Source organism: Gossypium hirsutum, chromosome A04, assembly GCF_007990345.1.
Source record: "Gossypium hirsutum isolate 1008001.06 chromosome A04, Gossypium_hirsutum_v2.1, whole genome shotgun sequence".
Lineage (NCBI taxonomy): Eukaryota > Viridiplantae > Streptophyta > Magnoliopsida > Malvales > Malvaceae > Gossypium > Gossypium hirsutum.
The window spans coordinates 6,396,233-6,420,366 of NC_053427.1; the positions used below are offsets into that span (position 1 = coordinate 6,396,233).

Consider the following 24,134-nt stretch of genomic DNA (forward strand, 5'->3'; position numbering starts at 1 on the left):
CTAAATTGAATAAATTGTAAAGTTTGAATAAAATGAAAATTGATTGCAAGTTGGTTGTTTATTGATAGTTCTATGTGTTTATGTTCATCCGTAGCTAATGTCAATCCGGATTCCTCAAAAAGGAAGGAAAAATCCAAAGTCGTCGACGAATAGCTCAGAAATTACAATATGTATTTCTATGACTTAAGTCTTATTTAATTTCCGTGCTTTCATGCTATTTCACATACGAGCATGTGTAAATACATTAATCAATCTATTTTAGTAAATATTAAGTATACAGAAGCTTAAAAATAATTTGGGCATGAATAGGGATCAATTTGAAAAAAAAAGCTGAAAAAAATCTGAAAATGGGGGTCACACGGCTGTGTGACAAAGCCCAAATCATGTAGCTCAAGATGTGACCGTGTGGCCAAACCATGTAACAAACTATGCCCGTTTAATTTGTCGTCTGATTGTGTAACTCTCTATGACTATGTAGACCTTGGTCACACGGTCGTGTCGCTGGTTGTGCCAAACCCACACCAAAATATAATAGGCCATATGGCTGTGTGGAGTGACTGTGTGGTAGACCATGTGTCAGCCCGTGTGTACTTGAAAAGTGTATTTTAAACCAAGCTATTCAACTATAGAATGCTTATTCTCCAAGCTATGATTTAAGTCAAATTTCAACCTATTCAAAAGCATTCAATTCAAGTAAAAAATGTCACTTATAACAATTATCCTAAGTGCCTAACCAATATGTCACAATTGGCACCTCAATCAACAATTCAAACCTAATTAAATGATCCTACTCAATCATATCATTATGTCTTCAATGGCACATCAAACAAACCAAGCCAAACATAAATAAGAATAACCATTTAACCATTTCACAAATGATCTTCATATTAGCTTAATGACCTAGATACCAAAAACAACCAAAAACATCCAAGTAACATAGGTATAGATATCAAACATACCAAAAATTTTCTAAGGCCTAGCCTAAACATACCATTCCCAAACACCAACCAAAATACAACACAAAGCCTAATATTATCTCAACCATTTGAACATCATATATATAACTCAAGCAAACTATCAAAATATCAACCAAATAACTAATACAATCACACACACATATACATACACTAATATGTGTACACTTGTAAAGGATTCAAAATAGCATCAAGATACAAAACAAATCATATTAACTACAAGATTTCCTAGATACATGCTAGGACCAAAATAAAAGCATCACCAACACTTGAGTCCTGGATTTTTGTTAGATGTTGAGTCGATGATTGTATAGCTAAATACCTAACGTGCGCACGGGAAAAAAAACTATACACTGAGTATAACTCAATGGTATTTCTATAATCCGAACATTTAAATCATATTATAAATCTTAATGATGCATAAACTTAATAAAGATGACATGCAACACGTAAATTCAATAAAATAAATCATATAGTCATTCAAACCATATTACATATTCATTATAACAACCAATTCATTTATGCTATATCATACTTTCTTAGTTCATATCAACATATTTCCTCGATACCAAAACTTGGCAATTACATTACATAAATCATTTGGTAACTCAATCATGTAATGGAACAATTCATATCACTTTACAATTTTCATATTTCCATTGAACATAATCAATCTATGTTCGTAGCTCAATCCATAATTTCATTCCACTCCATTTCATATATTTCACTTTCATTTCCATCATTTTCCATTTAAATATCAATATTTTGTTTTTACCATTTATTTCCCTATTAACATGACTCGGAGTTTGATGGATATATGGATCCAACCAAAACACCAGTTTGACACTTAGTGCCTCATCAGATAAATCTGAAGTAAATAGTTGCGCCCAACGCTATAATTAAGTTGACACCTAGTATTTCATCGGTTAAACCGAAGCAAATTGGCACCAAATGCCTCATCCACTCGTGGTCGAAGTAACCCTAAGCTCTTCCTATTCTATGGCATGCCAACTATATCCGACTTTACCCGAACAGTTAATAGGGTTTCCATTTTATATGTTTCATTATCAACAATTATCTCAATTCACACTTAGCTTAAATCTTAAACACATTTAATTAACATATAACAATAATAGATCATCACATACATATTCAATTTTACGTTTGTATAAATATACACACTTTTCATACTTATTCAATTTAGTCCTTAAATATATCAATCAATCCAATTCAGCTCAATTCATTTCATTATCACAAATGACTCACCTCGTAACTTACCATACAAAAACAGTTCATAATGCAACAATTTATGAAGAGTTCAAATTATAGAAACACAAACAGTAAACTCCAAGCTATTCGTTGACGACTTTGTCTTTTCCTTTCTTTTTCGAGAAATCTGGGTCGATGTTAGCTATGGAGTATGATGCGGTCGTTGAGATCACAAAAAATAACCTATTCCCTGTAAAATGATAAAAATAGAAAAAGAACAGTAAAGGGGAAGTAGGGTCGAATCCTCAGGGACCGTATTATACGAATGCTTATTTCTCAAAATCCTGGGCAGAATCGTGCCCAAGAAAACCTACGTTCCTGGAAAAAAAATAAAAAAAAAAGAATTTAAGAATTGATTTTGGAAGTGAAAATAAAATAAAAACAGAATTTAAAGTTTACTGAAATTATGATTATAAAAATAATAAAGGGACTTGTAATACCCTGAAAATTTTTACAGTAAGATATGATCCTTGATATAGTAAAATAAGGAAATAAAGTGACAAAAAGGGAAATTTTGAGTTATGTCAATATTGAGAAGTATATTATAATATATTAATTCAAGAAAGGACTAAATTGTAAAAGTGAGAAAAGTTTTGTTGCACAAGAGTAAATATTCGTAATTTGAAGGGTTAAAGTGTAAATATGAAAAAGTTGAAGGACCAATAGTGTAAATAATTTAAGAGTGGAATGATCTAGAAACTAAGGAAAATGGATGAATTAGGACCAAATTGAATAGATGAAGAACTATGAGGGACTAAATTGCAATTTTACCAAATTAAATGATGACTCAAGGATGGAATTTTAAAAGATAATGAAGGGAAAAATGGTCAATTAGAAGAGAGAGAAATCTAGAAAGTAATAATGATGCTAAAGATATTTTGATATTTTATAATTATTTAATTAGATAAATATTATTTTATTAATACTTTAATAAGATATTTTATTATTATTTTATTAGTATATAAAGAAAGAAAGATGAGAAATTCTCATCCATATTTTCCCATGCACTAACGTGAGAGAAAGAGAGGAAGAAAGAAAGTTTTTCTTTCTTTACAATTTGGTCCTTTTACCAAAAATTCACCATTTTCACCCAAAAATCAAATGAATTTCCATAGCTACCAAGAGACAAAAATGTTAAGGAGAGCATGGGGAGTTAGAATATCAAGTTGGATTCAAGAAATAGAAGCTGGAGGAGAGAGAAAATCAAGTTAAAGATTAGTATCAATAGAACAAGGTAAGTATATCAAGATTTCAATATGTTTTTAAGTTTGTTATTATTGACAAAGCATGGAAATAATGTTATAGTAGAGTTTTCTTACATAAGGTCCTATGTTTTTGATATGTTAGTGAAGAGAAAATAAGAGAAAGTGATGAGAAATGGTGTAGAAAAAGAAAATAAGGGTGTTATAACATGGTAATTAATAGCTTGCACAAAAATAGTTTGGACAGCAGAAGTAGACTAAATTTGAAAAATCACCATAAATTGTAGAAATCGAATTAGAATATGAAAAAAATATGGAATTAAAGATTATTGAGTATAGTTTCTCATAGAAGAAATATTGTAAGCAATGGATTCGTAAATTTTGAGATATAATGAATTTTGTGAGACAAGGTCAGAATGAATTTGGGTCCCCTGTTCTGACTTTGAAAAATCATAAAATATTGAATAAAAATAATTAGGGGCTTAAATTTATATTTATAAAATCCTGAATGAGTCTATTTTTAATAGAAACAAACAATAACATCATTTTAATCCTTTATGAGGAGATAATTAATTTTTGGTGAAGAGGGGTCAGAACTGTCACACAGCAGAACAGGGGTAACTTTAAAGAATAAACTGTACTTATTGGCTAAACCAAAAATTCTGAAATTTTTATGGTAAGAATATATATGAGTCTAGATTCATGGAAAATTATTTGATATTAATTTGGAGTTCTATAGATCCAGATATAAATAATTTAGTGACTATGATGCAGATAGACAGCTTGAATATTCATAAAAGTAAATAATAAAAATTATGGATAATGTTACTTACAAGTGTGTTATCTACATTAAGGATGTGGAATGGAGAGGAGGAGGAGGAAAAATATGTATGAATATTCATCTAGAATGGCTAACTTGCATATTTTAGGCTCAGAGATTAAATTGAATAAAAGTAAAACTTTATGGGCAATTTTGTAAACATGTCAAAAATAACCAAATTGCATGAAATGGATTATTTTATTATTTAAATTACAAAATTGAATGAAATTATTAATTTAGTTCAAGATTAGGGGAAAACATGTTTTAGGGATTAAATTGAAAAGTGATGAAATTATGAAAAATTCTGATATTTTATAGAATTCATGGATTTTTAGCAATATATATATGAGAATAATAGCTGGAAATAAGGATTAAATTGCAAGAATTTTATTTTCCTGACCCTAAAGATGAAATTGTCATTAATTAAAAGTTTAGGGGCAAAATGGTAATTTTGCCTAGAGCATTAATTAAATGCATTAGAATATGAAATGAATGAAAATGATGATTAAATTTATTTATAAATATCCGGACGACTCAAATATGAGACTTGATCGTGGAAAAGAAAAGATATCACATTAATGGAATTATAAACACAAACAAGAAATGAGGTAAGTTCGTGTAACTTGAATTATATTCTTAAATGCCTGAGATTGTATGTTATTTATGTGAATATGATTTGAATGTTCATTGTATGAAAATTTATGAAACATTGATAAATTTGATAAAAGGAGAAGAAATCCCGGTTGAATGAAAGGAAAATTCGATGGATCTCTGAAAAGGAATTGACGATAAAAAGGATCTAGCCCGGACGGGTGATCCTATCCTGCTATAGCCCTCCCGAAGAATATGTGTAAAACGGATTTAGCCCGGACGGGTAATCTGAATTAGGGTCTGAATTTAGCCTGGACTGGTAATTAAGATCCAAGCTCATTAGAGTAATTGTCGTTGCAGGGGATTTAGCCTGGACTGGTAATCCCACTGTAAGGATGAGGTTCGCGGGAGTGTGCTCTCTGATATGAAATGTGTAAGACAATGGTTGAAAGATACCATGGCAACCTGTGTGTAAGACCATGGTTGAAAGATACCATGGCAACCTGATATGAAATGTGTAAGACCATGGTTGAAAGATACCATGGCAACCTGATATGAAATGTGTAAGACCATGGTTGAAAGATACCATGGCAACCTGATATGAGATGTGTAAGACCATGGTTGAAAGATACCATGGCAACGTGACATGAAAAGAATAAGACCATGGTTGAAAGATACCATGGCAACATGACAAAAAATGAGAAAGACCATAGTTGAAAGACACTATGGCATCACGTCAAAGATAAATAAGACCGTGGATAGGAGACGCTATAACATCTGTTGAACAATTGATATTCAGGTAAAATGTATCAGATGACGAATGGTTATATGAAATGGTTGTGTGAAATGTTTACAAGAACTGGTCATATGGAAATATATGTACAAAAGCGTTGCATGAAATAATTATGAAAATGGATAAAAGAAATAAGTATGAATACATGGAATATAATTTATGTTAAGTTTGATATAAGCTATTACCAGAATAAATATACATAAAATATATGGAAATGATTGAGCATAAAATATTGATATAATGAAATGAATGATATATGCTTGTGAAGAAACCGTAAGAGCATGATATGTTTCATGACATGTACATATATGATTATCTTTGATATGTTGATACAAGGAAATTATGTAATTGAGACTATTATTAAACTCAAGTTCGACATGTCGAGAAAATAGATATATCAATGTTGAATTTATATGAGATATGTGCAAGTATACTAACAATATTGTTGTTTGATGCTTATACAAGTGCCAAACTGTTGATTGAATGGTAATATATTTATTTTATATGATGCATTGAATCAGTAAGTATTTTAATTTTTTTAAGTGATCTGCAAATGGTAGTAATGCTCTGAAACCTTGTTCTGGCAGCGGATACGGGTTAGGGGTGTTACATTTAGTGGTATCAGAGCTACGGTTTAGTCGGTTCTCGGACTAAACGTAGTATATGTGAAGTCTAAAAACGCATGTTATTATAATATGTGATAGTATGATATCTCCCGACTCTGATGAGATTTGTTTTACTTATAAAATGAGATGCTTTCTAACCCTAGATAATTCTGATAATGCTAAAAACGATACTCAGGTATATGAGTACATAGTTGATTAGAATGAATCGGAATTCATAAAGGTATGAATAAATACATGTCGATGATGAATGTTATGTATATTATTAAAAGTAAATTATATTGCTACACGAAATATTGTGCTGATGACTAAATTACAAAATATATAAAAGTGGTATATGAAGTACATGATAAGGATTATTAGTAAATTATGGATGAATAGTGAATTTTGAAAAATATTACATGTATTAAAGGTAGATAAGACATAAATAAACGGATTATTGGTACAAGGATTAAATTGTAAAGCATGTAAAAGCATTATGCGAAAGGTGTAAAAGTGATATGCGTGCATGAAATAATTTGCTCAAGTAGACAAGATTAGAACTACTAGAAAATTAAGGGACCTCAACATGCTCTCTGATTACTAGCACATTAGTGCTATCTGATTATTAGCATATTCAACACATTCGTACTCTCTGTATAGCACTTCAGTGTTCTCTGTTTAATAGTGCATAATAACGCACCTCTATATAAGTCCCGTATATCCGAAGTGTTCTATCTAGTCTACTGGGCCTCTGCTAAGTAAAAAGTAAACAATTTTCGTTATGAGGAAAAAGATTATCTCTGAGTAAAAATGTTAATTATGATGAAGCAGAACTCGTAAAAGTACAGATAAATGTTTTATAGTACTTGAGAATGATAAATGTTATATGAGTAAATACATGAAAATTAAATTACGAGGCTTTACGATCTATACCCCTTTACTAATACAGTTATATGCAATGAAAGTCATGAGATTTATATTGATTAAGTTCAGAAGCGGAAAGTGAAAAGCTCAATGGTTGAACAATTGATAATGCAGTCAGAACTGAGAATGAGTTAATAAGTAAAGATGGGTTCTGAATAGAGATATCAAATTTTTCTTAAACTAGTTGAGATATACAATATCACTGTTAAAGAAAGAAGTTATTTATGGGAAAATCAATTTATTTAAATATGGTATTTACAGAATAGTTAACTGAAAATTTCTTCCGAATTAGTTTTTTTGGGGTGAAATAAATAATGTGAAATTATTGATGACTATACTAGTCAATAGATTGGTGAATAAATTGCAAAAATATTTGAATATAGCCGTTATAACTGGGTATATTATAGTAAATTTTTTTTTGGGGATTTTATATGGGTATCTTATATATATACTGATATTTTCAGAGGCATATGGAACTGTTCATGTTTGGATGCTATAATCAATATATGGAAAGGTTGGATAAATATGCTAATAGACAGAAATTATCGCAAGTCTGATTAATTCACAAGTGGTACTACTCTATCTTTCTTTGGTTTTCCAAGACAATATATGTGATAGAACACTTGATAATAAGATTCATATGATATTATTTTCTATTTCTGTTGGTAGAAGCTCTGAAAGGCAAATGTGAAATATTGTATTGAAAATAAATTGTGAAATGAAAGGATAGAGAATGGATATAAATGATAAACTAGGTAAATATGTACAGAAAGAAACTATAGAACTACAGAAATAATGAAATTCATGATCAAAAGAGAACAACGAAATTTCGAGGACAAAATTTATTTAAGGGGGAGAGAAATGTAATACCCTAAAAATTTTTACAGTAAGATATTATCCTTGATATAGTAAAATAAGGAAATAAAGTGACAAAAAGGGAAATTTTGAGTTATGTCAATATTGAGAAGTATATTATGATATATTAATTCAAGAAAGGACTAAATTGTAAAAGTGAGAAAAGTTTTGTTACACAAGAATAAATATTCATAATTTGAGGGGTTAAAGTGTAAATATGAAAAAGTTGAAGGACCAATAGTGTAAATAATTTAAGAGTGGAATGATCTAGAAACTAAGGAAAATGGATGAATTAGGACCAAATTGAATAGATGAAGAACTATGAGGGACTAAATTGCAATTTTACCAAATTAAATGATGACTCAAGGATGGAATTTTAAAAGATAATGAAGGGAAAAATGGTCAATTAGAAGAGAGAGAAATCTAGAAAGTAATAATGATGCTAAAGATATTTTGATATTTTATAATTATTTAATTAGATAAATATTATTTTATTAATACTTTAATAAGATATTTTATTATTATTTTATTAGTATATAAAGAAAGAAAGATGAGAAATTCTCATCCATATTTTCCCATGCACTAACGTGAGAGAAAGAGAGGAAGAAAGAAAGTTTTTCTTTCTTTACAATTTGGCCCTTTTACCAAAAATTCACCATTTTCACCCAAAAATCAAATGAATTTCCATAGCTACCAAGAGACAAAAATGTTAAGGAGAGCATGGGGAGTTAGAATATCAAGTTGGATTCAAGAAATAGAAGCTGGAGGAGAGAGAAACTCAAGTTAAAGATTAGTATCAATAGAACAAGGTAAGTATATCAAGATTTCAATATGTTTTTAAGTTTGTTATTATTGACAAAGCATGGAAATAATTTTATAGTAGAGTTTTCTTACATAAGGTCCTATGTTTTTGATATGTTAGTGAAGAGAAAATAAGAGAAAGTGATGAGAAATGGTGTAGAAAAAGAAAATAAGGGTGTTATAACATGGTAATTAATAGCTTGCACAAAAACAGTTTGGACAGCAGCAGTAGACTAACTTTGAAAAATCACCATAAATTGTATAAATCGAATTAGAATATGAAAAAAATATGGAATTAAATATTATTGAGTATAGTTTCTCATAGAATAAATATTGTAAGTAATGGATTTGTAAATTTTGAGATATAATGAATTTTGTGAGACAAGGTCAGAATGAATTTGGGTTCCCCTGTTCTGACTTTTAAAAATCATAAACAATTTAATAAAAATAATTAGGGGCTAAAATTTATATTTATAAAATCCTAAATGAGTCTATTTTTAATAGAAACAAACAAGAACATAATTTGAATTCTTTATGAGGAGATAATTAATTTTTGGTGAAGAGGAGTCAGAATTGTCAGACAGAAGAACAGGGGTAACTTTAAAGAATAAAATTTACTTATTGGCTAAACCACAAATTCTGAAATTTTTATGGTAATAATATATATGAGTCTAGATTCAGAGAAAATTATCTGATATTAATTTGGAGTTCTATAGATCTAGATATAAATAATTTAGTGACTATGATGCAGATAAACAACTTGAATATTCATAAAAGTAAATAATAAAAATTATGGATAATGTTACTTACAAGTGTGTTATCTACATTAAGGATGTGGAATGGAGAGGAGGAGGAGGAAAAATATGTATGAATATTCATCTAGCATGGCTAATTTGCATATTTTAGGCTCAGGGACTAAATTGAATAAAAGTAAAACTTTATGGGCAATTTTGTAAACATGTCAAAAATGACCAAATTGCATGAAATGGATTATTTTATTATTTAAATTACAAAATTGAATGAAATTATTAATTTAGTTCAAGATCAGGGGAAAACATGTTTTAGGGATTAAATTGAAAAGTGTTGAAATTATGAAAAATTCTGATATTTTATAGAATTCATGGATTGTTATCAATATATATGAGAATAATAGCTGGAAATAAGGATTAAATTGCAAGTATTTTATTTTTCTGACCCTAAGGATGAAATCATCATTAATTAAAAGTTTAAGGGCAAAATAGTAATTTTGCCTAGAGCATTAATTAAATGCATTAGAATATGAAATGAATGAAAATGATGATCAAATTTATTTATAAAGATCCGGACGACTCAAATATGAGACTTGATCGTGGAAAAGAAAAGATATCAGATTAATGGAATTATAAACACAAACAAGAAATGAGGTAAGTTCATGTAACTTGAATTATATTCTTAAATGCTTGAGATTGTATGTTATTTATGTGAATATGATTTGAATGTTCATTGCATGAAAATTTATGAAACATTGATAAATTTGATAAAAGTAGAAGAAATCCCGGTTGAATGAAAGGAAAATTCGATGGATCTCTGAAAAGGAATTGACGGTAAAAAGGATCTAGCCCAGACAGGTGATCCTATCCTGATATAGCCCTCCCGAAGAATATGTGTAAAATAGATTTAGCCCGGACGGGTAATCCGAATTAGGGTCTGAATTTAGCCTGGACTGGTAATTCAGATCCAAGCTCATTAGAGTAATTGTCGTTGCAGGGGATTTAGCCTGGACTGGTAATCCCACTGTAAGGATGAGGTTCGCGGGAGTGTGCTCTCTGATATGAAATGTGTAAGACCATGGTTGAAAGATACCATGGCAACCTGTGTGTAAGACCATGGTTGAAAGATACCATGGCAACCTGATATGAAATGTGTAAGACCATGGTTGAAAGATACCATGGCAACCTGATATGAGATGTGTAAGACCATGGTTGAAAGATACCATGGCAATGTGACATGAAAAGAATAAGACCATGGTTGAAAGATACCATGGCAACATGACAAAAAATGAGTAAGACCATAGTTGAAAGACACTATGGCATCACGTCAAAGATAAATAAGACCGTGGATAGGAGACGCTATAACATCTGTTGAACAATTGATATTCAGGTAAAATGTATCAGATGACGAATGGTTATATGAAATGGTTGTGTGAAATGTTTACAAGAACTGGTCATATGGAAATATATGTACAAAAGCGTTGCATGAAATAATTATGAAAATGGATAAACGAAATAAGTATGAATACATGGAATATAATTTATGTTAAGTTTGATATAAGCTATTACCAGAATAAATGTACATAAAATAAATGGAAATGATTGAGAATAAAATATTGATATAATGAAATGAATGATATATGGTTGTGAAGAAACCGTAAGAGCATGATATGTTTCATGACATGTACATATATGATTATCTTTGATATGTTGATACAAGGAAATTATGTAATTGAGACTATTATTAAACTCAAGTGCGACATGTCGAGAAAATAGATATATCAATGTTGAATTTATATGAGATATGTGCAAGTATACTAACAATGTTGTTGTTTGATGCTTATACAAGTGCCAAACTGTTGATTGAATGGTAATATATTTATTTTATATGATGCATTGAATCGGTAAGTATTTTAATTTTTTTAAGTGATCTGCAAATGGTAGTAATGCTCCGAAACCCTATTCTGGCAGCAGATACGGGTTAGGGGTGTTACAGGACTTTTAAGTGAAAAGAAATTCTTATGGGAAAGTTCCAGCCTTCGGTTGTCTCATTCCGCCTTGGGCTCAATCCTTGGCTTTTGGATGATCCTTCTCGACTCAAGTAAGCCAGTTATAGTGGAAGAGGACGCCTACGACCACCAGCTCCAAAGATTAGACTTACCATTTTTAAGGAACCTGACTCTGGCCAGTAATCTATGCTAGATCAACGTTTCTCAATGGTGAATCTCACGCCATTTTGTCTCTTTGGCTCACCAACCTCTGACGCAGTAAGTTAACGAACCGACTATGCAATCCTTCCAAAACATACAAAGCGGTCGCCTTCGCATATGCTGAAAAGCTTACTTCTTAAGGGCCATGGACTAAAGCGTCAACCCGTAGTGCGGAGAAACGATGAATACTTGGCGAGAAGGCTAAGTACGGATTCTAGGCCTCAAGAATCCTTTTTGGGGAAATATTGACAACTTTTGGCTAGAAGGGTTTTAGTGGCTCATGATAATGGTGGGAAAGCAAATAAAATTATGGAAAAAAATTTATTGAAAGAAAAAATATGGAAAGAACAAAAGACTTTTGGGGGGAGTGTTTACAGAAAAAGATGCTCCCAAATAGAGTCACTTCACCCCCTATTTGTAGTGCTAGGGAGATAGTCTAATTGAACTTAAATTCTAAAAAGATAAATACATTTAATTAAAGATAAACAAAGATAATTAAAATAAAATCCTAAATTTGAATAATCCTAATAATTATCTTAATATTAATTATCCTAATAGAATAAAATAAAATAGAGTCTTCCAAAATAAAATCTCTTCTATTTGCTTTTAAGTCCTTGTGCCTTCCATGTTCGCACTTTTGGCACCATATTTGTCCCACATTGCATATTGGCCCATTTAATCTCCAAATTGACGCTTTTTCCCTTGAATTTACTTTTCGCATCCAATTTAGTCCCTAAAAGATAAAAAGACATAAATAGCTCAAATTAGTAGGCTCAAGCTCAAAATAAACACATGATTAATATATAAAAACACGTCTTTTTTAGAGTATTATCAAATTCCCCCTTACTTAGCCCATGCTTGCCCTCAAGTATGGTTCCTATCGACTGTGAAAGCTAGATTCTGCCATAAAAGAAATATCACTCCAAAGTTTCATAAAAATTAGTTAAAAATGCATATGAAAAATAAAGAGACCTCTAGGCTTGCTTTAAGTAAAACAGAAAAAGTATTCCAATTAATTCACACAAAAATTAAGATCGACTTGAGTTATGCTATTTAGGTAAATTACCAAACCTACTAAGACGCCTTAATTATTTCCTCCTTTCGTCCCCGAAGTGCAACTTTATTAGTACTTATTTTTTTTCTTTTTTTTTCTCTTTTTTTCTTTTTTAAAAAAAAAATTATTATTATTTATTTACTTAGGAATATATTAAACCTTTTGACGCGAAGAAAGATGACAACCCAAGTACCCCACCTCGGTTACTCAGCCCAACATACTCCTAAAATTATTTATTTCCGGTTAGCGGAGTTTTACTTGTCACGTCACACAACTTTTTGACACGAAGTAGAATGACAACCCAAGCACCCTACCCCGGTTACTCAGTCAGTCACGATTTGAGCCATACTCATAACCTCGGCTAGCGGAGTTTTACTTGTCACGTCACACAACTTTTTAACGCGAAGTAGAATGACAACCCAAGCACCCTACCCCAGTTACTCAGTCAGTCACGATCTAAACTGTACTCATAACCATGGAAAACTTTTATTAAAAATTAAATGATATTTAAAATTCTTGAGAACTCAGGAGAGAAAAAATTTAAGTTCAAAAATAAGTTTCAATAATCACATAATAGCCATGAACATTAATTAAGCACACAATCATTTTAAGTGTTCACTTTATATTAAACTTGATCAATTTTACGAAAAAGCAAGATAGAATTAACCCTATTAATCACAATTATTTTTAGCCTAATAAAAATAAAACAGTGGAGATGGCATCAATTATGGGAAAAATCATAACTTCCTTAGAAGGTAAGAATCATGCTTGTAGGTCAAACAGTAGGCAAAGTCATGGTTAAATTCTTGGGCATGAAAAGAGGCAAGATATTCTTAAAATAAATAGGCAGAAACGAGCACAAAACAGCAGTAACATTAATATAACAGCAAAAATAGCAGATAATAACAGTAACAACGAAGAATGCCTCCCCCCACTTAAAACACATAGTCCTCGATGTGAAAGCAAAAGGAGAACAAATAGGTGGAGAAAAAAAAGTTTAGAAAAACTCCCCATGTAGTTTCCGTCAATAGGCGCACACGGTGGAGAAGAAGATGGCGAAATGGAAAGAGGTGGAGACGGGGTGGGTGACGTGGCAACGGCGGTTCAACTTCGAGTTCTCACCATGGTGGCTGAGAAATCGGCGGTGGGTGGTGGAGGATAAAGGAGTTGGCAGTTATGGAGAAATTTGGGAAAAAAATGTAAGGTTTGGGGGTTTTATTTGCTGAAAAGAGGTGTTTGGCTGCAAGTTTTGGGGATTCTAAGGCTGGAATAGGACTGTTTGGCTGCAGAGATATAGCATTCTGGGCTGGAATAGAACTGTTTGGCAGTAGGGATATGGCATTTTGGTGCACACTTTCTATTTTTTTTCTTCATATTTTCGCTCCATTTCACCTAGATGGAAGAAGAGAAATTTATTAATATTTAACTAAAATAAAATAAAATAATAAATAATAAATAATAAATAATAAAAGAAAAGAAAGAAAAATAATAAATAAAAATAAAGATTGGGTTGCCTCCCAACAAGCGCTTGTTTAACGTCGCTAGCTTGACGCTTCAACTAGAATTGGAATTGTTCCAAATAAATTCTTTCATTTGTATGGGTTTGGAAATTCTCCTTTTTTATCACATCCACCATATTTGGGTTTAATCGTCCTTGCGCCTCTTTCCTTAGTTTCATACTTTCCTCGAAAGGGTTGATCCCTTTTAAGTAAGCAATGGTCTCATGATTCTCCAAAAATGTGAATTTGAAACGCTCGAGAAGTGGTTTTAATTTCGGATCTGGTGCCTGCACAACAGAAGGTAGAAGTTTAGTATCCATAGGAGCCAATAATTTATTTACAGATTCAAAATCATCAAACATCATTTTAGGTTTATCTCCATAAGATGACTCAAAAGTTTTTTCTACTGATGAGTCAATTATGTCGACACGGTTTACGTCCAAGACTTCACTTGGGTGACTAATAGTGCCATAAACGTTAAACTTCACGATCTCCCCGTCAAACTCCATTGTGAGGGTTCCGCTTTGTACATCAATCTTAGTATTCGCAGTACTAAGGAAAGGTTGCCCCAACAAGATGTCTGAAGACCCAGGAGTGTTATCCTCCTCCATTTTTATCACATAAAAATCTGCAGGGAAGATAAGCCCATTGAATTTGACTAATACGTCCTCGAGGACCCCTTCGAGATGCACAATGGACCTATCTGCCAACTGAATGGTAACACCTGTCTTTGTCAAAAAACCCGCGTTAAGTGATTCATAAATAGAATAAGGCATTACATTTATGGAGGCCCCTAAATCTCACATAGCCTTTTTAATTCCTAAATGGCCAATTTTGCATGGAATAGCGACCATACCCCTATCTTTGCATTTAACCGGTATTTTTCGCTGTAGAACTGCGGAAACATTCTCACCAACACTTACCTTTTCATTACCTGTTAGTTTTTGTTTGTTGGTGCAAAGTTCTTTGAGGAACTTGGCATACCGCGGAATCTGTCTAATGGCATCTAACAGTGGTAAGTTGATTTTAACATTCCTGAATGTTTCGAGGATCTCCTTGTCTTCCTTACTTTTTCGACACTGATTTAATCGTCCTGGGATTGGAGGTTGGATTTTCGGCAGTGGGGGTTTCTCTCGGATCTGTTCGTTGTTTTCTGGAATTTCTTGGGCGATTTCTTAACCAAGATTCTTGCCAGGAACTGGTTCCAGGACCTTTTCGCTTCATAATGTTACTGCATTCGCATTCTGCCTCGGGTTTGGTTCTGTATGTGATGGCAGTTTCCCTTGAGAGTTTAATTTCTCAATTGATGTGGTCAACTCCCTTATCGATGCTTCGGTTTTCTGCTGAAAACCCTTCATTTCTCTTTGGAAATTGAGAGTTTGCTGTTTAAAATCAATGACATTAGTTGCTAATTTGTTGACCAAAGTTTCTAGAGAATTACCTGAATCTTGTGACTGTTGCGAGGCTCGATTTTGGTATGGCTGGTTATATCGTGGATTAGCCCCATAACTAAAATTAGGGTGGTCCCTCCATCCTAGGTTGTAGGTATTGGCATAAGGGTCGTATCGTCTTTGTGGTGGCCCAGGAAAATTTCCCACAGCATCTAAATGGGCCATAGAATCGTCATACAGACCAGGGCACGCATCAGTCATATGTTCAGGTGTAGCACATATTCCACATACTCGGGCTGGTTTCGATTTTTCTGTAACAAGGGAATTCACAATATTAGTAAGTCTATCAAGTCTATCTTCAATGGTAGAATTACTTAGCTGGTGAACCCTTCTAGGGGGTTCAGGATTGGCTCGAAATTGCTGGGAATTCACAGCCATTGTGGAGATTAAGTCTCTTGCTTGTTGTGGAGTCATGTTGACTAACGCTCCTCCACTTGCGGCATCTACCATATTCATCTCCATGGGTTTCAAGCCTTCATAAAAGTACTGGAGCAAAGACTGTTCCGTTATACCGTGTTGTGGGCAACTTGCACACAACTTCTTAAATCGCTCCTAATAGTCGTATAGAGTCTCTGCGTCTTTTTGCCTTATGCCCACGATTTCTCTTCTTAACTTAGCTGCTCGTGATGCAGGGAAAAACCTGTTAAGAAATAAACGAGATAGATCAGCCCAAGTTGTAATGGATCCAGGAGGTAAATAAAATAACCATTCCCTAGCTAAATCTGCTAGGGAAAAAGGGAAAGCGCGTAATTTAATTTGATCCTCAGTTTCCCCTTGAGGTTTCATACTCAAACAAACCATATGGAATTCTTTTAAATGCTTGTGGGGGTTTTCATTTTGTAAACCACGGAAAGTTGGCAGTAGCTGAATCAAGCCTGACTTTAATTCAAAATCAGTATCCATAGTAGGATACGCGATGCATAGTGGCGGTTGTTCTGTCGGCGCTTCGATCAGTTGCTGAATTGTCTGAGCCATAGGTTGAGGTGCTAAATTAGGGTTTTCGTCAACCCTAGCGTCAAGGACCTCTTCAGGTGAATTGACTTCTTCTTCTTTACTTTCTAACATTCGAGTAGGGTTTTCGTTAACCCTAGACTCTACTTCATCGTCGATTCTAATTTCTGGCGGTGGATTGCTTTGAGTTCCAACCACCCCTGACTGCTTTTTCCTAAGTTTTGTTTCCTTTCGATTAGCTTTTGCAATCTTTTCAATTTTTAAGTCAAACGCAAGAGTGCCTGGAGCAGATCTGGTCATAGAAAATAAAGAAAAACAAGATTAGTATGCTGCCGATCCCCGGCAACGGCGCCAAAATTTGATACGGTCGTTGAGAGCACCAAAAATAACCTATTCCCTGTAAAATAATAAAAATAGAAAAAGAACAGTAAAGGGGAAGTAGGGTCGAATCCTCAGGGACCGAATTATACGAATGCTTGTTTCTCAAAATCCTGGGCAGAATCGTGCCCAAGAAAACCTGCGTTTCTGGAAAAAAAATAAAAAAAAACAGAATTTAAGAATTGATTTTGGAAGTGAAAATAAAATAAAAACAGAATTTAAAGTTTATTGAAATTATGATTACGAAAATAATAAAGGGAGTTTTAAGTGCAAAGAAATTCTTAAGGGAAAGTTCCAACCTCCGGTTGTCTCATTCCGCCTTGGGCTCAATCCTTGGCTTTTGGATGATCCTTCTCGACTCAAGTAAGCCAGTTATAGTGGAAAAGGACGCCTATGGCCACCAGCTCCAAAGATTAGACTTACGATTTTTAGGAAACCTGACTCTAGCCAATAATCTATGCTAGATCAACGCTTCTCAATGGCAAATCCCACGCCATTTTGTCTCTTTGGCTCGCCAACCTCTGACGCAGTAAGTTAACGAACCGACTATGCAATCCTTCCAAAACATACAAAGCGGCCGCCTTTGCATATGCTGAAAAGCTTACTTCTTAAGGGCCATGGACTAAAGCGTCAACCCGTAGTGCGGAGAAACGATGAATACTTGGCGAGAAGGCTAAGTACGGATTCTAGGCCTCAAGAATCCTTTTTGGGGAAATATTGACAACTTTTGGCTAGAAGGGTTTTAGTGGCTCATGATAATGGTGGGAAAGCAAATAAAATTATGGAAAAAAAATTTATTGAAAGAAAAAATATGGAAAGAACAAAAGACTTTTGGGGGGAGTGTTTACAGAAAAAGATGCTCCCAAATAGAGTCACTTCACCCCCTATTTGTAGTGCTAGGGAGATAGTCTAATTGAACTTAAATTCTAAAAAGATAAATACATTTAATTAAAGATAAACAAAGATAATTAAAATAAAATCCTAAATTTGAATAATCCTAATAATTATCTTAATATTAATTATCCTAATAGAATAAAATAAAATAGAGTCTTCCAAAATAAAATCTCTTCTATTTGCTTTTAAGTCCTTGTGCCTTCCATGTTCGCACTTTTGGCACCATATTTGTCCCACATTGCATATTGGCCCATTTAATCTCCAAATTGACGCTTTTTCCCTTGAATTTACTTTTCGCATCCAATTTAGTCCCTAAAAGATAAAAAGACATAAATAGCTCAAATTAGTAGGCTCAAGCTCAAAATAAACACATGATTAATATATAAAAACACGTCTTTTTTTAGAGTATTATCAGCTATGGAGTAAAACAAACATAATAATTTATCAAGTCATCGCTAATCTCATATTCAATTTCTAATTTATGCAACTTTTACAATTTATTCAATTTAATTTCTAAAATCGGGACTAACATAGCTTTCGAATTTAGCCTCCAATTTTTATATCATTTACACTCTAGGTCTAATTTAACTTCCTGTTTCACATTTTCACCACTAAATTAGAAATTTGTTCATTTTAGTCCTTATTGCACAAAATCATCAATTAATTTTACAATTTAGTCATTTATTAGTTCTAAACTAAACATATATCAAAACAACACTTCAAACTCCCAATATTCAATAATGGCAACATTTTAAGTCTTTAACAGTAACAAAAATTATGACATGAGTCAGCTAGCACTAGGTATTGAGATTTCGAAAATATAAAAATTATTAAAAAAAAATCACTAACAGCTTGAATGTTTTAAAACCCTTGCCGTGCATTGAGGGTTCTTTTCTTCTTTGTTTCGGCTTGTTGAAAATGAAATGGATGAAAAGTAATTTTTATTGCTTCCACTTTCTTTATTATATTACTATATGTTTTATTAAGTTAGTTTATTTACTTATTTTCTTTTCTTCCATAATTTGTTTATCACAAATTTTAACTATATAAAAAGCCATGTTACCGTCCATTATTCATATTACATAGGTTAAATTGCGTTATAAGTCCTTTAATTATAATTTGACTTTTGACACTAACGTAGTTTAGTTTCTGTACCCAAATCGAGCCTTAATTCGATAAAATTAATGAACCTAAATTCAATTCACTTCTAATATAACTCAATAAATATTTAATAAAAATATTTATAGATTCAATTTATGGAAATAGGATTCCGAACTCACATTTTATACCTTTAACTTTTAAATCGTACAAAACTCTAAATCAATGCTGAAAGAGTGACTAATATGTCTTGAATCTATAATTAATTAGCTCTAGTAGTCAAAAAGTAATTGGACTCAACAATTACAAGGTACTTTCTGATTACATTAATTATATAATAATATTAAATAATTCAAACCCAATAGTTTACTAATACTGAAATAAGGAACTAAGTCGTCCATTAAAGGTTGAATAGTGTGGAAAATGATAAATGCATGTATCAACTCTATTAATGCAAATCTTAAATAATTAAATACATCCCTATAGTATGAATGCTCATATTCCATTCATGTTGGATCTTTATAAAGGGGCCTTTCCTCAGCTATTAGCATTCAGAATTTAAACAACAAAACACTATTTCATTTCCTCTTGCTTCATATTTCATGATTACGGTGTCAAGTATGAGGTCTCATAAACTTGTTTTATTTTTTGCAATATCTTGTCTTCTTCTTCAGGAGAAATGCACCGATGCTAGCGTGAGACTATTGTGCAAAGAGAGTGAGAGAAAAGCGCTACTTGAATTTAAGCACAACCTTCAAGCTATGGATTCGTCAGGCCACGATGCCCTTTCTTCATGGAAAAGTGAGGAGTGCTGTCTTTGGGATGGTGTCAATTGCAACAGCCTTACAGGACACGTTGAAATGCTCGATTTTATGTACCGGTCATGGTTTGTAGCAGGTACAATTAGCCCTTCACTGCTTAAACTACATCATTTGACTTCTTTAAATTTCTTCGGTAATGATTTTAATGGAAGTCTCATACCAGAGTTTTTTGGTTATTTGAAAAACTTGAAATTACTGGATCTCTCTAATGCTAATTTTAGAGGTCCAATTCCTTCTCAACTTCGAAATCTTTCAATGTTGGAGACTCTTAGATTGGGTGGCAACAGCATAGACATGACGTTTCGCCATATTTTTAAAAAAATGTTCAGTATTGGAAAACTTGAGTGGCTTTCCCATCTTTCTCGTTTGAAACAGGTTGATCTTAGTTTCACTAACCTGAGCAATGCAAATGATTGGTCTCAAGTCATTAGCCACCTTCCTTTCCTTGAAGAACTAGTTATGACGGATTGTGATCTTCCAAGCATATCTTCTTCATCACCTTCTTCTTCCAACACTTCTACATCTCTCACCCATCTCGATCTCTCTGCTAATAATCTCCCTTCTTCTGCCATATATCCATGGCTGTTTAATGTTAGCCGAAACCTTCTTCACCTTGATCTCTCAAGTAACCAGTTGAAAGGTCCAATTCCAAAAGCTTTCAGGAACATGAATGCTATTGGAAAACTTTATCTGAGTGATAATCTTTTGACATTAGCTGAGAATCAACTTAGGGGAGATTCCGTGTTGAACGAAATCGTAAAACTACCATATATTACGGCTCTAGATCTTGGGTACAACCTTTTAAATGGATCCATAAGCAAAAGCATTGGACAAGTTTCCAACCTACAAGTCTTGCGGCTTGTAGGGAATTCTTTTGATGGTGATGTGATTTCCGAAGCTCATTTCTCAAATTTCACCTATTTACGGGAGTTGGATTTATCCTACACTTATTCGACTTTGAAATTCAACTCCGGATGGATTCCTCCTTTTAAACTGATTCAAATAAGGCTTTGCTCTTGCAAGTTAGGGCCTCGTTTCCCAGATTGGATTCGGACTCAAACGGACGTCGAAATCCTTGATATTTCTGCTTCAGGAATTTCAGATTCTCTTCCCTACGGGTTTTGGGACTCATTTCTGGGATTAACGTACATAAACATGTCTTTCAATCAAATCAATGGTACTTTTCCAAATAACTCTATCCACATAAGCCATCTAAATCTAAGCTCTAATAATTTCTCAGGACTATTGCCACATTTTTCTTTAGATTCTATGAATATGAGGACCATCAACCTTTCCAAAAACAAGTTTACTGGTCCAATCTCTCCAATTTGTAGCATTACCGGTGAAGGTTTTTTAGCATGGCTTGATCTCTCAAATAATCTATTTTCTGGAGTGGTTCCGGACTGTTTTGGAAGTTTCCCGTCTTTAACAGCTTTGAATTTGGGTGATAATAGTTTCTCAGGCTCACTTCCAAGCTCCCTAGGATCTCTGACTTCTCTTCAAATGCTCAGTTTACGTGGTAATAAATTCTCTGGAGAATTACCTTCATCATTACTGAATTGTACCAAGTTCAAATTTCTGGACTTGAGTGATAATGAATTATCAGGAGAAATACCTATGTGGATCGGCCAGAGGCTTTCATCATTGGTTTTTCTTAGCCTTCAACGGAATCAGTTCAGGGGAAGGATTCCTCGTCAACTTTGTGGATTGAAATATCTACAAATCTTAGACCTATCTGTAAATAAAATTTCGGACACTATACCACCATGCCTCAATAATTTCACTTCCATGGCAGAAAAAGTGAGTTTAGATCGAAGAATTGAGCATCACCTCTCAGATGTAGTGTCTTTTCAATGGTTCGCTCAGGTTCAGGTTAGGTATGTTGATGAGGCATTGCTTACATGGAAAGGAACAAAGCAAAGCTATCCACAACTTGGACTGCTACTAGCCATTGATCTCTCTTGTAACAAATTAACAGGAGAGGTTCCTGAAGGATTAAGTAGTCTTCAAGAACTGGTTGCATTGAACTTGTCAAGAAACTTTTTAACCGGAAAATTTATTCAAAATATTGGGCATCTAAGACAACTAGAGGTGCTTGACCTGTCAAGAAACAAGTTTTCAGGAAACATTCCTACGAGCTTGTCTGAATTAACATTTCTAAGTACCTTGGACTTGTCTTACAATGAGTTGTCTGGAAAAATTCCAACCAGCACTCAACTACAGAGCTTTGATCCTTCATCATTTTCCCATAATAGAGGACTTTGTGGTCCTCCTGTTTCACCGAATTGCTCAATGGTGGACCCACCTCCTGGTAAACCTGCAGTAGGAGGTGAAGAAGATTGTGATGAGTTCATGAAATGGTTTTACACTGGCATGGGACTTGGATTTGCTATGGGTTTTTGGGGGTTTTGCAGTGTTGTGTTCTTCAAGCGTTCATGGAGGCATTCATATTTCCGATACTTGGATGATGCAAAGGATTGGGTTTATGTTTCAGTTGTTCTGCTGAAAACAAGATTAGTGAGTAGAATTAGAGCTCTTTCAACAAGGTAACAAATTTGATTTCTTCACTCCTTAATGAAGTTCTTTCAACGTTGTGAAATATATCCTTAACTAAATAACAAAGTTCTATATGATTGTTTTTCAGGTCTGATTAGAACTGCAATTGAAGGTGATTTTCCTGCACGAGAGAAGATCTTAATAAAAAAAATCATAAATTAATACATGTTTGTCTTTTTTATGATTTCCAATTTCCACCACTTTTTTGACTTTCTAGTAATATGTTTTTCTTATATTTGATTTGTATATTTCTTTTCTTGTAATAAGAAGGAAAATTATATTGATTGGAAAAAATATATCAAAGTTATAACATTAGTTTCTATAAAATATTGAAAATCTTCTTTATTTTTAGGCTTAACTTATAAATTGGTATTTAAATTTTATCTTTTTTTTGATACCTAAGTTTTTTATTTTTTTTTGCGCAAATAGTATCTAAACTACTTATTGTCGAGTAAGATGAGGAGTTTGAAGTTAGCCCTCAAAGATTGGAATGAAAAACCTGATGGTACTGTAGATATATATATATATTTGGAATTGATAGAGGAAAATAAAATTGGAGTTGGATAATAACAACAATCATAAAGATCTGAATGGTTTGGAAATGGAAGAGCTTGGTCGGTTGAATATGGTGCCGTGGGAAGTTATCAAGTTCCGTGAGGCGGTATGGTGTGAAAATACACAGAGGTCTTCGTTACAAGAAGACGAATCCAACTCTGCCTTTTTTTCATAAAGCAGTTATGTTGTTTTAGAGGGGCATTGAGAGACATAAGAAGTGGCTTATGCTCTATTATCTGTACTAATTGCATCGACACTGATTATTGGTATGGTTGGCATGTGAAAGTCTCATTAGTATGTAATATAGTTTGCGTGTGCATTGGAGTGGCAGTTGGAAAGAAATTATAGACGTGGATGTTGCGGAATCTAGTCATTGGTATTGACTATGGTATTGATCAGCTATGTTGAGTTTATTTCGTAGTTGTTTAATGGCAATTGTTGCATGTAAATAAATGATGCAAATGTGCAAGTATACATGTCGTTCAAGTAATAAAATGATAAGTAAGTATCATCTCCATAGGGATCAAAAATTGATAAAAAATTGAGTAAGTTATTATTTTAATCCTACTAACTAAACTGAGCATAAGGAATAAATCTTAATTTGATAAAGATGTTTGATGAATGTACTAATAAAATCAAAGAGAAATGAAAAATATGATATGACAATTAAAATGTTGTGGCAAATTATAAAGAATATTAAATAGTGTTTCTGCTGCTGAATGAATAAGAGATTGGAATTATTGTTGGAAATTGGCCTGCATGCAGCATGTGAATTTCCAACATGTCAAGAAGCAGCCGGAACCATGCATGCAGCTGTGAAGAAAAGAGATCAAACTGTTATATTATTACCGGGTAAAGTACGTGCAAGAATCCATGCACATAAGTTTCCCGAGTAAAGTACGAGCAACTGAAGATGTTAATGCTACTGCTTCATCTCAGTTTCATTTTGTTACCTTTTAACAATGTTTTTTGTAATTTAGTTCATTTTAAATTATGTTTGGATGACAAGTTGATGTAACTTGATGGTCAAAGAGCTGGTTACCAGCTTTGTTTAAGTGTGCAAGTAATATCACCTAGTTCCAAT

General features: G+C 33.0%; 1 protein-coding gene across 1 annotated transcript; it reads left to right on the top strand.

The window, feature by feature from the left end:
- The first annotated feature begins 19,738 nt into the window (after positions 1-19,738).
- On the top strand, positions 19,739-22,593 carry LOC107947930 (receptor-like protein EIX2). Its single transcript, XM_041111133.1, has 2 exons — positions 19,739-22,485; positions 22,584-22,593. The coding sequence occupies exons 1-2, from the start codon at positions 19,739-19,741 to the stop codon at positions 22,591-22,593; spliced, it is 2,757 nt and encodes a 918-aa protein (XP_040967067.1).
- The last annotated feature ends 1,541 nt before the right edge of the window (positions 22,594-24,134 follow it).